The 16287-nt window shown below is 63.4% G+C and overlaps 3 protein-coding genes and 1 long non-coding RNA gene across 6 annotated transcripts; 3 read left to right on the top strand and 1 right to left on the bottom strand.

Annotated features, from left to right (window-relative positions):
• The first annotated feature begins 55 nt into the window (after nt 1–55).
• On the top strand, nt 56–3272 carry LOC138688758 (uncharacterized). 3 transcript variants are annotated; one of them, XR_011327605.1, is made up of 3 exons: nt 56–240; nt 1226–1377; nt 1851–3272. It is a non-coding gene; the product is annotated as an uncharacterized lncRNA (long non-coding RNA). The 3 variants fall into 3 exon arrangements; XR_011327604.1 differs by having other exon boundaries at nt 1226–1487; XR_011327606.1 differs by lacking the exon at nt 1226–1377.
• Nucleotides 415–5232, bottom strand: LOC138688757 (calsenilin-like). The gene is made up of 8 exons (XM_069801244.1): nt 4158–5232; nt 2773–2897; nt 2605–2674; nt 2400–2470; nt 1814–1921; nt 1535–1639; nt 1347–1409; nt 415–1131 (listed from the first exon to the last, which is right to left on the bottom strand). Exons 1-8 carry the CDS (start codon nt 4258–4260, stop codon nt 1084–1086), a joined length of 693 nt encoding a protein of 230 aa, XP_069657345.1. The 5' UTR covers nt 4261–5232; the 3' UTR covers nt 415–1083.
• A 91-nt stretch (nt 5233–5323) lies between these two features.
• On the top strand, nt 5324–6340 carry COX5B (cytochrome c oxidase subunit 5B). The gene is made up of 4 exons (XM_069801242.1): nt 5324–5478; nt 5614–5687; nt 5827–5926; nt 6039–6340. The coding sequence occupies exons 1-4, from the start codon at nt 5385–5387 to the stop codon at nt 6149–6151; spliced, it is 381 nt and encodes a 126-aa protein (XP_069657343.1). The 5' UTR covers nt 5324–5384; the 3' UTR covers nt 6152–6340.
• Nucleotides 6341–7817: 1477 nt separating this feature from the next.
• On the top strand, nt 7818–13887 carry PURB (purine rich element binding protein B). Its single transcript, XM_069801234.1, has one exon. It carries the CDS (start codon nt 7834–7836, stop codon nt 8881–8883), a length of 1050 nt encoding a protein of 349 aa, XP_069657335.1. The 5' UTR covers nt 7818–7833; the 3' UTR covers nt 8884–13887.
• Nucleotides 13888–16287: the final 2400 nt, after the last annotated feature.

Genomic DNA, 16287 nt, shown 5'->3' with positions numbered 1-16287 from the left:
GCGCCTGCAGCACCGCCAATGAGAGCCGGTGGCGCTCGGCCACGCCTTCCCCCTCTCCCCGGGCTGGAGGGAGAGTGGCGGCGGCGTTGCTAGGATACGGGGAGCGGCCGCCATGACAGCGCCCCGCCGCCATGACAGCGCCGCCATGACGGCGCCGAGGCCGGGGTCGGCGGAGCCCCTGGCCGGGAGCGAGCCGGGCCGAGGCGGGTGTTTCTCACCTTTATTTTATGGAAACACGCAGTGAGTGAGCGAGCAACAGGCGGCTGCGGAGGAGGGGGCCTGGCCGGGCCGGGGAGGGCTGGGGTAGGGGCCTGGCTAAGGCACGGGCTGGTGAGACCAGCCCGTTTGTGAGGAGAAGAAAAGCAGATATAACTCAAATAACCCTCCCGGCTGCGTCCCGCCGCTTTGGTGAGTGAAGCCGCCTCTGCCACCGCCACCCCAGGGCTCGGGGTCACCCTCTCCGGCCCCCCCGGGGATGTGTGCGACTGTTGCTTCCCCCTCAGCTCCCCAGGCGGCACGTTTCATCCCTAAATCATCGCCATTTCTTTTATTTAGAAAATAAACCCTCTCCTCCTGTACCACCGGAAGGTGGGGAGCGGCCTCCCTTGTCACTGTGGATCCCCTTAAGCGATGCGGGAGGCGGGAGAGGAGAGGAGGTTTGTGTGCTTTCAGTCGACCTTCAGGAGCTGCCGTTTCACGGCTGTGATACAGAGACCCCCCTCCCCAGAGGGTCCCCTCCTGGAAGGCTTGCTTCCCGGGGAAAGGGGTCCGGGTTTGTGCTGCGGTGAGGTCTCCTGTGCCACCCAGGGCAGAGGGATCCTCGTTGGGAGGGGGCTCAGCCCCCCAAAATGGGTCCGGCTGGCAGGGCGGGCATCACCAGGCGCCGTGCTGGGGGGAGCTGAGGCGGACGAGCTGGCAAAGTCATCCGTATCTCTTCTCGTCTCTTGTAACTAGAGTGCCGGGAGCCAGGTGGATTATTTTCTTCTTTCTTTTAACCTCTTGTTTTGACTGAAATAGTAGACAAAAAGTTCCCCTCGGGCGCTCGCGGAGGCGCTGGCGGGGCCGAGCAGGTGGTCCTGGGTTCTAGATCATGTTCTCGAAGATCTGCATGGAGCTCATGATGTCCTTGTCCTGGTTGGGGCGGGAGGGAGAGGTCAGAGCTCCCGGTCCCCCTCCTCCCATCGGCCCCAGGGTGACCAGAGCTGTCAACCCCCATCTCTCCCAGCCCCCCCCGGCATGTCATTTTGGGACGGGATGCAGAACGGGCTTGTGTCTCGGACTCGAAGACCTGGCAGTGAGGGGAATGAGGATGGCGGTGATGCCAAAGCCCACCCGAAGCTCCTCACCTTCTGGCAGGTCTCCAGGAACTCTTCAAAGGTCACCACGCCGTCGCCATTCCTGTCCATCTTCTGCAAGGGAAGAGCAGGGGCTCAGCGGGGACATCCCTGTCCCCAGCAGCAGTGACAGCCTCCAGCCCATGATACACGGTGGGTTTTGGCGGCTGCCAGGAGGGGATGAGGCGGGACGGTCTCACCTGGAAGAACAGCTCCACGTGCTCTGCGGGCGCGCTGTCCCTCAGGGTGGGGTGGGTGCAGCGCCCCATCATGTCGTAGATGGACTTCATGATCTCCAGCATTTCCTAGGAGGGGACAGAGGGCGGGGCTCAGGGTGACAAGAACCCTCTGAATGAGGGCACCTTTGTTCCCCCACACCTCCTTCCACCATCCCCATCCCTCTCTGGGTGTCCCCTGCCATGCTCCCACCCTGCCCCACCTCCCCCAGCCCTCGTGTGTCTCCCCTGTCCCCGTGTCACCTCCTTAGTGATGTAGCCGTCTTTATTAATATCGTAGAGGTTGAAAGCCCACTTCAGCTTCTGGTGCACTGTCCCCCGCAGCAAGATGGAGAGGCCGACAACAAAATCCTGCCGGAGGAACCATGGCTGTGAGCGGAGATGTCCCATGGGTACCGCCGGCTCACCCACACCCCAGGGACGGACCCGTGTCCCCCCTGGCTCGGCCGTTTGCCCCCCTCCAATGGTGCCGCGGCACTGCCATCGATCGCGGGATGCCCGGGGGATTTTTTTTCCTATTGATCCCATTTCTATTCTCGCTTGTAGCTATTTTTAATCACCACGGTAAAACCGGCACCGGCCCCCCCACCAGCCACCCTGCCGCAGTGCCTGGAACTCTCCCGGCACAGGCTCCTGCCGTCGAGGAGACCGAAGATTTTGGCCGTCGCTGCTGTGCCGAGCTTTTATCCCCGACCGCACGCGGGTAAGGAAGATCTGATGAATCACGCTGCTGGGCACGCTTACAGCCGGCCACGGCTTGAGGAGCACGGCGCTGGCACGGCTTTTCCCGGCGAGAAGCCGGGCACGGAGGCGGCGCCGGGACGCTCACCTGGAAGCAGAGAGCCCCGTTACGGTCAGCGTCGAAGGCGTCAAATAAGAAGTGCGCATAGGTGCTGGCGTCTGCGAGGGGAGGAAGGCGAGAGCCGGTGAAGCCCCCACCCCGGCACGCGCCGGGATTGGGATTTGGCGTTTTCTCTGGATACAGCCCCCCCACTGGCACCCCCACGCTGGCCTTGGGGGTCCCCCCAACTCACCGCCTTGGGGGAAAAACTGCGAGTAGATGAGCTTGAAGGTCTCCTCGTCCACGAGGCCACTGGGACACTCCTGGGGAGGAGAGCGGGCGCCTGGTGAACCCCGGCTCCAAAATCCACCCCCCAGCCCTGGCGGTGGGGGGCCAGGGTGAGGGTCCCCCTGACACTCACATTCTTGAAGCCGCGGTAGAGGGACTGCAGCTCCTTCTTGGTGAACTTGGTCTGCGCCAGCAGCTGCTCCAGCCCCTCGGGTTGGTGCCGTACGGACGAAAGCTCCAACTCGGCATCGCCGCTGTCTGCTGGGAGATGCCGGCAAAGACTCCCGTGGGGGTCCAGCAGCCTCTCCGCATCATCCCACGCTTGATCCCGGGCTGTTGCCTGCCCAGATCTGACCCTGCTTAAAACCAAACCCCCCCAACCCGGTGGCGGACCCCAAATTCCCCTCGTGCCTGGAGGAAAACCGGGGAACTCCGGGTTTCACATCCCGAGGGAGAAGATGGCCGACTCAGAGGGTTTCCCCAGGAGCCGCCGAACCCATGCCCGCCTCCGGCAGCACATTCCCAGGGCGCAGAACATCCCGGAGCCGCCTCTCACCCCAACCCCGCTAATGCTCCCTCCCGCCCGCGCCTGGCCTGGCGGAAGGTAATTAATAAATGATGGTTCATTAATAATTCCAGCTTGGGAAGCCCCCGCGGACCCGTTCAGTGCTGAGACGGGGATATCGGGAACTTCGGGCTGGGAAAACCGGGCCAGGGCTGGGGAGAGGCTCTGCCATGCCGCATCGGTAGGGACACCCCGGAAAACCCTGGGGTCTCCTGGGTGCTGTTATTGGGGGGTGGGTTAACCCCCCCAGTCTCTTGCCGAGCCGGCTTTGCCAGGGTGTGAAGGGGCAGCGCCGAGCCCCTTCTGCCCAGCTGGGGTGGGGTTGGGATTGAGGGGCTCCAACCCCCATCTCAGGGGGGTTTTGAGGTCAATGCAGGATTTGGGGGTTCCCGGTGTCCCATCTTCAATGGGTTTTGGGGGTCATTGTGGGCTCGGAGGCCCCTGATGTCCAGCCTCGGGGTGGTTTGGGGGTTGCTGTGGGCTGGGGGGGTCCCTATCAGCCTGCCTTGGGGGTCTCAGGGGTTAACAGGGGCACGGAGACCCCCAGCATCGCCCCTCAGGAGGGGTTTGGGGGTCGATGTGGACTGGGGGGTCCCCAGCATCCCCTCAGCGGGGTGTTTTGGGGAGGGGGGGGCTGTGCTGGAGCCAGCCCAGCCCTTCGGGGAAGGTCAGAGCAAGGCTGGGCCATGACGCGGCAAGTGCGGGGGGCAGGGCAGGGGGCTGCCAGCTCCCCCCACACCCCCAAACCCTCAGGCTTCACCCCCAAACCCTCTTCTGGGGGAGTGCCCCCCAAAAAAGCAGGTTTTACCCCACAGGCACCATTTACGGGCCCAACAGGTCCTTTAACTGGGGTGTGGGGGGTATGGAAAGATGGAGATACCCCAAGATGAGGTTGGGGGGGCTGAAAATAAATAAATTAATGAAGGGGAGGGTGGTTACGGACGCGGGGTTACCTTCCACGGAGATGGGCTCCAGGATGCCGAACTGCTTGAGGACGGCGATGAAGAGGAGGATGACCACGGCCACGGCGCACAGCTCCATGCCCTGGATGCCCATGGCCAGCGGGGGGGCCCACAACCAGCGTCGGGGTGTCCTCTCCTCTGTGTGTGCTTGTGTGTGTGTGGGGGGGGGTGTGTGTGGTTTTTCACCCCCCACCCCCCCGCCCCAAAAAGCGGGGCACCCCGGGGTGGGGGTGAGGGTGTCGGCGGGCGGGTGCCGTCCCGGTGAGCGCTGGGGCGGCTGCCGCGGGGCCGGCCTGCGCCCTCCCTCCTGCCCTCCTCCCTTGGCACGCACCCACGGCCCCCCCCATTGCGATCTTTTTTTTTTTTCTGTGTTTATTTATTTTATTTTTTTTTTAATATCACACTTCCCACATCCCCACCAACAGCAGCACCCATGGGTGCCCCCTTCACCCCAGCATCTAAAACCAGGAGGGGTCCTAAACCAGCGCGGGCCTTAAAATTGGGTGATTAAAATAAATAAATAAATAAAGGCTGTTTTGGGCTCTCCCCCCGGGTGGAGGCAGGCAGCGCTGACCCCTCCCAGCCTTGTTGCCCCTTGGGGGGGTTTTAGAACCTGCCGTGGGAGGCAATTAGTGGCGGGGATGGCTGAGCAGCGTGGGGATCGATGGGGATGAGTAAGCAGCCGAGCCCTGACGGGGCTCCCCGGGGCGGGGCAAGCAGGGGGGAAACTGAGGCCGGCGGATGTGGGGGGGCTGTCCCTGCCCCCCCCCCCGGGGGTGTCCCTGTCCCCATGGCCATCTGTCCCCACCACCCCGGGGACGTCTGTCCTGGGGCGTCCCCATCCCCAAGGCGCCGGGGACATTGTCCCTGCCCCCCCGGGGGTGTCCCTGCCCCCCCCAAAGTGTCCCTGCCCCCCCCCCGGGTTGTCCCTGTCCCCAGGTCCCCGGTGACACCGTCCCCGTCCGTCCCGTCCCCGCCCCGAGCGCCTAGTGACCCCTGGGGCCGCGGAGAGGGGCGGGGCTACGCCGATGGGGCGGGGCTTCTGTCGCCCATGCGGGCGGGGCCTGTTGCTAAGGGCGGGGCTCTGGTCGCTGCGGGGGAGAGGCGCGCCCACAGCCCGAGGGGAGAGGCTCAGCCGCACGCCCCGCCCCACCCCACCCCTTGCCGCCACTTCCGCTTCCGCCGCCGCGCCCGGAAGTGCTGTTCGCCGCCGCCGCCATGGCCTCAAGGTTACTGCGGGTGAGCGCGGCCCTGCGGCTGCTGCCCGCCGCCTCCGCCCGCGCTGCGCCCGCCCGCTGCCTCGCCGTGCCCGGTGAGCCGGGGGGGAACCGGGAGGATGCGGGGGGGGGGCGGCGGCGGCACCACAGGGGGAACGGGGGAGGTGGCGGGGGGATTGGGGGGCGGGGCGAGGCCGCGGCCTCCCGGTCTGACGGCGGTGTCCCCGCAGGCGGCCTCGCCAGCGATGAGGAGCAGGCGACGGGGCTGGAGCGGAAGGTGCTGGAGGCCATGAACAAGGGCCTGGTGAGTGCGGGGCGGCCGGCGGGAGAGCTCAGAGCTGGGGGGGGGGGGGGGTGTCTCGGGGGGGGTGTCCTTGGTGAGGGGGTGTGAGGGTCTGGGGGTGCCCCCCCGCTCACCTCCTCCCTCTCCCCGCCCCCCCCAGGACCCCTACAGCATGTTCCGACCGAAGCGCTACGCGGGGACCAAGGAGGACCCCAACCTCGTCCCCTCCATCAGCAACAAGCGCATCGTGGGCTGCGTCTGTAAGTGCCCCACCTCCCCCCCCAACTCCCTGTGTGTCCATCCCACCCCCCTCCCTCTGTCCGTCCGTCCATCCTATCCTCCTCTTCCTCCTTTCCTCCTCACCCCCCCCAGGCGAAGAGGACAACAGCTGCGTCGTCTGGTTCTGGCTGCACCAGGGGGAGGCCCAGCGCTGCCCCTCCTGTGGTGCCCACTACAAGCTGATCCCCCACGAGCTGCCCCACTGAGGCCCCCATGGCTTGGGGAGGGGGACTTGGGGGGGGGGGGGCTGCACCGACACCCCCCCCTCCCCTCCCTGGCACCCATGAGTGACGCCGACCCTCCCAGCACCCAGTGGGCGTCTTCTGGGCTGAGCTGAGCCGAGCCACCCCCCCCCCCCCCATGTGTGCCCCCCCTATAAAGAGTATGTGTGTGGAGACCCGGACTCTGTCTGCACTGGGGGGAGAGGGGGGGGCAGCACCCATGGGTGCTGGGGGGATGGGGACAGGCCGGGGGAGGGAATTTAAAGGTATTACTGTCCTTGTGAGTGGGGGGGGAGGCGCTCGTGACCTTGGAGCGGTATTTGGGGTGGGGGGAGCCCACCTTCACTGTCCCTCTGCCCTGGGGGGGGGTGCTGGGAATGGGGGTGGGGCCCTGGGGTGTTGACTTTTGGGGGTCCCCCTGGTTGGGGGGCTCCAGAAGTAAGGCTTGCTCGGGAGCCTGGGCAAGGGACCCACCCCCTCCCCAAAATACCCACCCACCAAGGGGGGGCTGGGTTCCCCCCACAGACCCCAAAGAGGATCATAGCCACATGCACACACACAAGGTGTCCCCCAAAATGGAGGTCTGGGCTGCACCCTGCCCCTAGCTCTACACCCTGGGGGGGGGGGTCTGTCTGTCTGTCTGTCTGTCCGTACTGGGGGAGTTACAACTGGACACAGTCCTCCAGGGTGGCCTCACCACACGGCCGAGGCGGCACCCACCATGGCGGCAGAGGACCCCCCTGAGGTCCAGGTAGCTTCCTACACCCCCCTACCCCCCCCCCACCTGCCACTGCTGTGTCACCGTAGCAGGTGACGGCTTTGGTCAGGCGTGACCTCGCCACAGTCACCCCCAGCCCCTGGAGACGATCTCCAGCCCCTTCTGGGGGCCGAGGGGGGGCTGAGTGGGTGCTGGTTCCCCGGGTCCTTCTGGGCGAGCTGGGGCCCGTCCCTCCCCCGTGGGGACCTCCGTCCTCAAACGGCATCCCCGTGGTCACAGAAACCGCCGGCGCCGCAGCCGCTCCTCTGACCCGTGGTCCCTCCTGGGTCCCGCTGGCTGAGGGGGACGGCCACCTGTGCCATGGCTGCTGGCCCGCTGAGGGGCCGTGGCTCTCCCAGCTGCTGCATCTTGGAGAAGACTCCTGGCTTGGTGGTCCCCGGGGGTCCCGGGGGTGGCCGTGGGGCCCCGGGAGGTGCTTAAGGGTCCCCGGTGGGTCGTGTCGTTGTCGTGTCCCCCTCCGGCGTGGCGGCCCCCCCCCCGTGCTACTGACGTTGTCGAGGACGTCAGGCGGGCCGTCCATGACGTCACACGTGGCCCGGGGCGGGGCTCCGAGCCTCACCGCCCGGCCGGCCCGCCCACGGCCAATGGGGGCTGCCGGCGGCCGTTGAGTGACAGCCGGGAGCGGGGGGGCCGCGGGTGACGTCAGGGATCGGCGCTTCGGGGCGGGGCTCCGGCGGCGGCAGAGGGCGCGCGGGGACGCGGCGGGCAGGGCCTTCCCTGCGCCACGTGACGCGGGAGGGCGGGGCGGGAAGGGCGCCCGCGGCGGCGCGGCGGAGTGCGGCGGTGACGTCACCCCTGTCGCAGAGGGGCGGGGCGCGGGGCCGCGCGCCGGAAGCGGGGCGGCGCGCGCGGAAGGGCCGGCGCGGCGCGGGGCGGGCGGGCGGACAAGATGGCGGACGGGGACAGCGGCAGCGAGCGCGGCGGCAGCGGCAGCGGCAGCGGCGGGTTCGCGACCGCCCGCGGGGGCGGAGGAGGCGGCGGCGGCGGCGGCGGGGCCGGGTCCGGGTCCGGCGGGGGGTCCGGCGGCGGCGGCGGAGGGGTGGGCCCGGAGCAGGAGACGCAGGAGCTGGCCTCGAAGCGGCTGGACATCCAGAACAAGCGGTTCTACCTGGACGTCAAGCAGAACGCCAAGGGCCGCTTCCTCAAGATCGCCGAGGTGGGGGCGGGCGGCTCCAAGAGCCGCCTCACCCTCTCCATGGCGGTGGCCGCCGAGTTCCGCGACTACCTGGGCGACTTCATCGAGCACTACGCCCAGCTGGGCCCCTCCAGCCCCGAGCAGCTGGCCCAGGCCTCCGGCCCCCCCGGCGAGGACGGCGCCGGCCCCGGCCCCCGCCGCGCCCTCAAGAGCGAGTTCCTGGTGCGGGAGAACCGCAAGTACTACCTGGACCTGAAGGAGAACCAACGCGGGCGCTTCCTCCGCATCCGCCAGACCGTCAACCGTGGCCCTGGCGGGCCGGGGGGCTTCCCGGGCGGCCCCCCCGGGCTGCAGAGCGGCCAGACCATCGCCCTGCCCGCCCAGGGCCTGATCGAGTTCCGCGACGCCCTGGCCAAGCTGATCGACGACTACGGGGGCGAGGAGGACGAGCTGGGTGGCCCCGGGGGCGGCGGGCCGGGCGGTGGGGGGCTCTACGGGGAGCTGCCCGAGGGCACATCCATCACCGTGGACTCCAAGCGCTTCTTCTTCGATGTGGGCTGCAACAAGTACGGCGTCTTCCTGCGGGTGAGCGAGGTGAAGCCATCCTACCGCAACGCCATCACCGTCCCCTACAAGGCCTGGGCCAAGTTTGGTGGAGCCTTCTGCCGCTACGCCGAGGAGATGCGCGACATCCAGGAGCGCCAGCGGGACAAGCTCTACGACCGACGTGCCGGACCGCCGGGTCCCGGCAGCGGCAGCGGCGCCGGCGATGACTCCGACGGCGACGACGTGGACGACGACTGAGCCTCCCCCGCCCTCGACCCCGCCGCCGGCCCCCCCCACCCCCCCAACAACTCCCCCTTACCCCCTTCCCCCCCTCCCCCCCCGGGGTCCCCCCCGTGATGGGGCAAAGGGGTCCCCAAGTGCCCAGCACTCCCCTCCCCCCCCCCCCAACCTCCACCACCGCCACTGGAGAGAGAGAGAAACCGGCCCGACCGTGACGCCGCCGCGTCCCTCCCTCCCTTGCACACGCCTTGCTGCCGCCGGGATGAGCCACCACTGTCCCCCTGCCATGGGGGACCTGTCACCGGCACCCTTCCCTACCCCCCCCACCCAGCCCCGAGGACTCCCTGCTTTTTGGGGGGGCGGGGGGGTGGAACCGCCCGGATCCTCTCTCCTCTCCCAAAGCCTGGCCTGTGCCGACATGGTGCCCCCCACCACCATCAAAACCAGCATCCCGGTGCCCGCGCCGAGAGGAGCCGCCATGCGCCGAAACCCTCACCGGTGGAAGAGGAGCCGGGCGGCGGGAGGGGAGAGCAACAGAGCTGGCGCTTTCGGAAGTGAGAGCCGGGGCGGGGGGGGCCGTATCTGGACCAACGTCCGTTCTCTCTTTATTTTTCCTTTATTTTCCTTTTTTTTTTCCTCCCTTCCCCTTTCCAGATTTTTTTTTTTTTCTCCTCCAGTTTTTTTTGGGATGCAAACTGCTAAACTCCGGGCACCCGAACTGGAACCTGCACCCAAGCCAGCACAAAGCTGGCAGGTTCCCGAAAATTAAGGAATTAAGGAAGACTTTCTCGGTTTTGACAATTTATTACTGTTTCCACACACCCCCCCCCGTTTTTTCTCTGGCTGCGGGGGGGTCGCAGAGAGAGGCAGGTTCATGCAGGCACAAAGCACAAGAAAAGCTCGACGGGGCGCAAGATCTTCCCCTTCTCTCCAAATAAGGCGGCCTCCGGCGAACGCCGGCTCCATACCGGGAAGGCCCGGCCAGGTTTCCTTCCCGTTTACCGTTTCGCGGGCACAACTAGCACTGAAGGCGGTGCCACCAGGACCCTTGGGCGCCAAAATCTGCCCCTTCTCCTCTTCACCTGGATTTTATTTTTCTTTAGCAAAACCGACTCGCTGCCGTTCCCCAGTACCTGACGCCAGCGGAGATGACGGCGGCGGCTCGGTGGCACCAGTGGGACTCCATACCCCGGCAGCTGCGGCCTTCGGTGTTGGCGTTTTGGGGGGTTTGGGGTTTTTTTTTCCTCTTTTTTCCTTTTTTTTTTTTTTTTTTTTAAAGCACCTGGTCGTACCAGCAGGGACTGGCTCTGCCGCCTCGGCCAGTGTGCTGGAGCCAGCGGCTCCCTCCAGCCATCGCCTCTCGTATTAAATGGATTTTTCCACTCTCAAATGGTCTTTTTTTTTTCTTTTTTCTTTTTTTTTTTTCTTTTTTTCGCTAAATTGGGTCAATCCTGCCCTTTCCCAAAAGGTATTTTTTTAGCCATGTTATCCCAGGAACTCTGAACTGACCGGGGTTCGTCGCTCTTCATTCCAAAGTTTCAAGGTCTTCTTGTCCAACGGCTTCTCCAGTTTTAGGACTTGTTTTAAATTAATATTTTTCCGCTTATTTTTTGGGAGCCTGCGCCCGCCTGCCCTCCGATCTCAGCTGCCTCCTTAATTTATTGTCGCGGATCCTGGCGTCTCCCTCTCTCCGCTCGCTCCGTATTTATTGGGAAGCGAGGTACGGCTGGCAGCGACTCGTCTTCACGAGGCAGGAGCAGGGGGACAGACGCCAACTCCATCCCCCTCCTCGCCCCAAATCCCAGCAGAGCCCCGGGGGATGTCGTCTGTCCGTCCGTCCGTCCTGCAAACCCTATCCCGCCCTTTCCCACCTCCGTAGCTCTTTTTAAAGGGATTTTTAAGGCGAATTTCTTCCGTTTATCCCGTTTTTAATTCTCCGTCGCAAAGGACTGGGTTTCCTCACTCACACGGGAGCAATAGTCTTTTATCTCGATGTCCGAACCGCGTCCGTACTGTATTTTGTACCCTAAGGCAGCTCTTTCCAGTGACGTCCTGCTGTATCCACCCATCCGTCTATTTTTTGTGTTCGCGCGCCTTCAGTTCTTTGCCGCGGAGAAAAAAAATGACAAAACGCCGCCTGGAAGGCTCCAGATTGGGGGAGATGGCGGCCACCGCTCAGCCGCTGGGGGGGATGCCTGGCTCCACGGTGATGGACTTGCCAGCGTTCAGCTGCCAGGAGCCGGTTGCGAAGACGCAGGCGGTACCTCTCCTTTTATTTTTGAAGAGGATGAGATATATATATATATATATATATATATAAAAAAAATATATATATATTCTTTTTTTTCCTTTTTTTTTTTTTTTTTTTTTTTGGCTGAATTGCGGTAATTTAGCCTTAACCTTTCTACGCTGGGGTAACGGCGGGGTCACTGCCAGCCCGGCTTGGCTCTCAGTAGCCACCTAGGAAATACGTGGAAGAGGAAAAAAGGCAAATAATGCCAAAAAAAAAAAAAAAAAATCATAACAACTGTAAAAACGGGACTCAGTGCCGCAGCCGGCGTTCGCTTTGGCAACCAGAACCCTTTCTCCTGCGGGAGAAGCGATGTATCTATGTACAGAAACCTTCCGCAGCTCCATTTGACCTTCCAGCAAACGGGTGAGAAGAGCAGAGCGTGTCGGGGGAAGAAATCTCGCAGAAAAAAAAAAAACAAAAAAACATAAACAAAAACCCCATCCAAAAAAAAAAAGATAAAAATCAGAAAGAAAAAAAAAAAGGTTTTTTAACCTGCCAGTGGCCGGCAAGAGCGATTCGGAGAGGTGGGCAGACACACCTCAGGTGTGAGCGAGGACTCGGGTGGTTTCTGCGAGGGGGGAGATGGGGTTTTTTGGTGAGTTTTGGGGTTTTTTGGTGAGTTTTGGGGTTTGTTTTTTTTTCCTTTGCTTTAGCCTGCGGATGGCGGGCTGGGGCTGCTGAGAGGGGGGAGCTGGCAGGGAGCCCCCCCCCTCTCCCCACACGCACATGTGTGCTGCCCAGGATCAGGCAGGGCGTTTCCCCGAGGAAAGCGGGATGACGGTTACACCGAAGCCGGGCTCCTGCCCGCGCTGGAGTCTCTCAACGGACCAGATCTTGCCGAAAACGCCTGCCCGTAGCTGGGGCACTGGGAATTCGGTGGTGAGGCGGCGGCGCGCGCAGCAGGTCAGAGGGTTTGATTGTTCCCTTATATATATATATATATGTATATACACATCTCCGCGCGCGTGTGTGTATATATATGAGATTTGGTTGGGGTTTTTTTTGGTTTGGATTCTGTAGAAAATGGGGAAAATTGCTTTTTTTTTTTGTGTTTGGGTTTTTTTAACCGGAAGGGGGGAAAAAATATCCCAAATTCTTGGAGCTTCCAGATTTCTGTTGCCCCAGAAGGGATGGGTTGAGAGCGCGACTATCGCTGTACAAAATAGAAATCGTTTATATCTTGTATAGCGCCCCAAAATCGATGTAAATACCCAAAATGTCCGGGCTGAGAGCTGAGAGCTGTCAGCGGCTCTGTTAAAAGTTAAAAACTGCTTCAATTTTTTTTCCCCCTCAAAAGAAAAATATGGAAGAAAATCAGAATTATCCTGCCTTGTTTCCAGCCGTTTCGGGGTCACGGGCACGAGAATGCCCTCCTGGTCCCTCGCTGCCGGCAGAGGATGAACCAGGGGAGGCGACCAGTCTCTGGGGCTGCCGTGCCGGGGAGAGCGGCGGTTTCTCTTGTTGGTGATAAAACAAAACAAACCCCCCTCGCCGGCTTCTCTTGTAAAAAAGAAAAAAGTTTAAAAAAAAAAAAAAAAAAGAAAAAAAAAGAAAAAATAGAAAAAAAAAAAGAAGCGTGAGCGAGTGATGACGGTACTTGAGCTGATGCACAAGGAATCTCTCAGCAGATATTTGCCGCCGTGCTTGCTGGGAGAGGGTTCCCAATGGGAAATCTGAACCGGCTCGGCGTCGTGGCGGCTCGCTGGCGTCTCCATGGATGCTCGGAGAGATGTTCCACATAGGGTGAGGCTCGGCCGCGGGCGCTGTTGCCCTCCTCTTCCTCGCGGAGCCGGTCGAGCCGGCGGTGCCTGTGCCAAGCAGAGCTGGCGTTTGGTGCGTCGGCGTGAGATCCCGAATCCAGGTGCCAGAACGGATCTTGGATCAAGCCAAGATGGGAGAGAGATGGCTGGCAAAGAGCATGGCACTGGCAGTGGTGGCTTCTCGCCACGGCAGTGGCGACCGTCAGGCTGGCGGTTGTAGGCGAGACCTCGGAGTCCCCGCACCGGCGTCTCTCTGGCACTGCGCTTGGCGTCTGCTCCCGCCAGAGGCGGTTTGTGGCTGCTGGTGGCATCAAGGCCTCAAAACCACGGCGTTACTGGCGGGCAGGAGGGGCCCTGGGGATTTCTGGCCTCGGAGTGGCACCAATGCTGATGCAGCGGCCGAGAGCGGGTCCGGCACGGGTGGCTCTCCCATCCCCGGCACGTGTTTTCACCCCAGGCAGAGACGGAAATGTGCCGGCCAGTTGGTAAAGCATCGGCATGGGAGAGAGCCGGATCCTCCTCCGAGAGCCACCGGGGCCAGGACTGGCTTCGGCCAATATCTGCTGAGAGACCAAAACGTTCACCCCGAAGTACCTTGACGAAAGAAGAAAGTTTTATTCCTCTTATTTTTTTAATGAAAGAAAAACAAAAAATAAAGCAAACCATGCACTTTAGGCGGCCCAGCGCGGGGCTGCCGGCGCCCGGGGGGGGGTCCCGTCCCCCCCCCTCCCTTCCTCTGCGGCCGGCGGGGCGGCTTCGGGAGACGCCGGGGAGCGGCCGGCGGTTGCCGAAGGCAGGTCCTGGATTTTACCACTAGCAAAGATGACGCCCGACGTGACGAACTCCTCATGCTAGCGAGCACTCCTTACCGTAGCAGATTTTTGCAAATGGAGTTTTACAAGTCTATATTTAAAGAATTGTATGTTTGTAACAAATAAAAAGTATGCGGAAAAGTGAATGAAAAACCCATCCCGGCCCCGTCTCACTCCTTGGGGGGGGATTGGGGGAGATCCCCAACTGTCCCTGGGCAGGAGGGTCTCACCAGTGCCACCGTCTTGGTAAGGGATGGTGTGGGCAGGGGCAGCAGTGGCATTGTGGGGGTGTCTTGGGGACCTTCGGGGCTCTGGGGGGGAATACACAGGTGTCCTGAGGGTTTGGGGTGGCACAGAGGGGGCACACAGGGTCCCCAGGACGGGCATGTTGAGGGGCCACCTTGTCCCCAAGCAGGGCCCTGTCCCCAAAGGGGGTGCCCAGAGCTGGGGCAGCTGTGGGGAGCACCACAGGGAGCTGGGGGGCACTTGGGGTTGCAAGGGATTGGCACCATGGGGAGGGAGGAGGGTTTGGCACGGCACATGCGTGTAGCATGCATCACGGCTCACGCACGCTGGTGTGCGCAGACCGGCCCGGCAAGCCACGAACGCCGTGCACGCGGCTGCATGGCGTGTGAGCAGGTGTAAGGCATGCGTGCCCTGCACAAGGCGTGTGCGCTGCGCACACAGCTGCGTGGCGCGTTCACCACCATGTGCGTGGTGTGCGGCCTGTGCTGGGCAGGGTGTCGGCAATCCCATGCCGCCCCCAGCAGCGAGGCGGCCCGCGTCTGGCCAGCGTGCGGTGACGCAGGCACCGCAGCCCGCGCCGCATTTAGCTCTGCGGCTCCCTGCGGGCATGGGCTCATCTGAGGACACGAGCGGGAGCCGCCTGCGCATGAGCTGCTGCCGCCCGCCGCGGCACCGCAAACCCGCCACCACCGCCGCCGCCTGTCCCCGACACCACAGGCAGCCGGGGCCTGGCCTGACCCCGTCCCTGGCGGGGGGGGGGGGGGCAGACCCTCTCCAACCAGGGTCCCTCGCCCCTTGGGGAGCAGCTGGCGGTGTCCCTGGGGACCCCATCCCCCACGTCCCCTGGATGCCAGGGTGGGCAGCTGCTCTGGCCCTCCCCACACGGAGCCGGGGGGCTGTCGGGGGACAGCTGGGGGGGGCCTGGATATGCAGCAGTTGCTGCCTGTGGGGCAGGTGCAGGCAGCATTCCTTCCAAGGGGGGAGCAGGAGCAGCTGTGGGGCCAGGGAGGGGCTCAGGGCCCCCAGCAGGGTCACAGAGGCACCCTCCCACAGCAGCTGCAGCGAGGGGCAGGGGCCCCCCCACACTCTGCCTGGCACTGGAGGGAAACTGAGGCACAGGGTAGGGCGTGAGCCAAGGCGTCTGGGACACCCAGGGTGGGACAGCAACAGGGCAAAGGTGCCTCCCTTGTCCCTCTCGTCTCCTCCTCCTCCCCAGCCTGGCGCTCCCCTACCTGGGGCGGGGCAGGGCAGGCTTGGGAGCTCCTTCCACCATCCCGAGGCAGGGGCTGCATCGCGCGGGAGCTTAACGCTCCCGAAGTTGCTCCTGTTAAGCAATCGACCCTTGCTCTCTAAAATCCAAATTTTCTCCTATAAAATTAACCCTGGCACATAAATCGGGTTCAGTTTGATGCTGGAATCGGCTCATCCTGAGAAATTAAAGGTTTTATTTCCTGTGACACACTCTTTCCTAGCACACCCCCAACCCTCCCCATCCCGTGACAGTGTGGACCAGGAATTTTTGGGGCTTTTTTTGGCCGTATTTTATCCCTGCTGTTACCAACGACCATCCCTTTTCCTTCTCTATGTCCCCCTGTGTCATGAGCCCCGGCCCAAATCCCTCCCCCGGGGCTGATGGGACAGTCTGTGTTACCTCACTGCCCCTGCCCTTCTTACCCTACAGGAGGGGCAGGAGCAGCCTTTATTTCTGCATTTCCTGAAAAACACACGGGGAAGGACTCAGAGCCACCACCGGGCCTCAGCGTCACCTGGGAAGGATTCCCCTCACCTCGGTGGTGCCCGTGCCGGCAGCCGCCTCCTCCGGGCACTGACCTGGCACAGGCAGTGGCCGGGCTGGGCCAAGCGCAGCAGTTTATAAGCGAGGTTTAAGTCTTTCTAGGCTGTGCCTCAGGCCCAAGCCCTTCAGTCGGCTGTGGAGGTGATGACAGGGCCTGGGCCGGGCGGGGAGTGGGTGGGAAGCTCCGTCCACCCCCGAAGCGGGCGGAGGGGAGAAGTGGGGCGGCGATACCGGGGGTGTACGGAGCGGTCCTAAGGCCTACAGAGGCCGCGGGCCCCTGGCCCTGTCAGGAGCCGAGCCCCGGTGCCCGGGGAGACCCCGGCCCACGACCGGGGAGTCCCGGCGGGACCCACCAACGGCCCTGACAGGGACGGGGACCGCGTCCGCAGAACGGGGCCCGGGACCCGCCTGGAACGGTGGCGGAGCCGGGCGAACCCCCCACCGCCGCCCCGCTCCCCTCAGCGCCGCATCCGCCCCCTCCCCCTCTCCGCGCAAACAAACAACATGGGGGGCGGG

The sequence above is a fragment of the Haliaeetus albicilla genome, chromosome 13 (genome assembly GCF_947461875.1).
Source record: "Haliaeetus albicilla chromosome 13, bHalAlb1.1, whole genome shotgun sequence".
Lineage (NCBI taxonomy): Eukaryota > Metazoa > Chordata > Aves > Accipitriformes > Accipitridae > Haliaeetus > Haliaeetus albicilla.
Note: the sequence above shows the minus strand (reverse complement) of the source record. Positions and strands in the feature narration are given on the sequence as shown.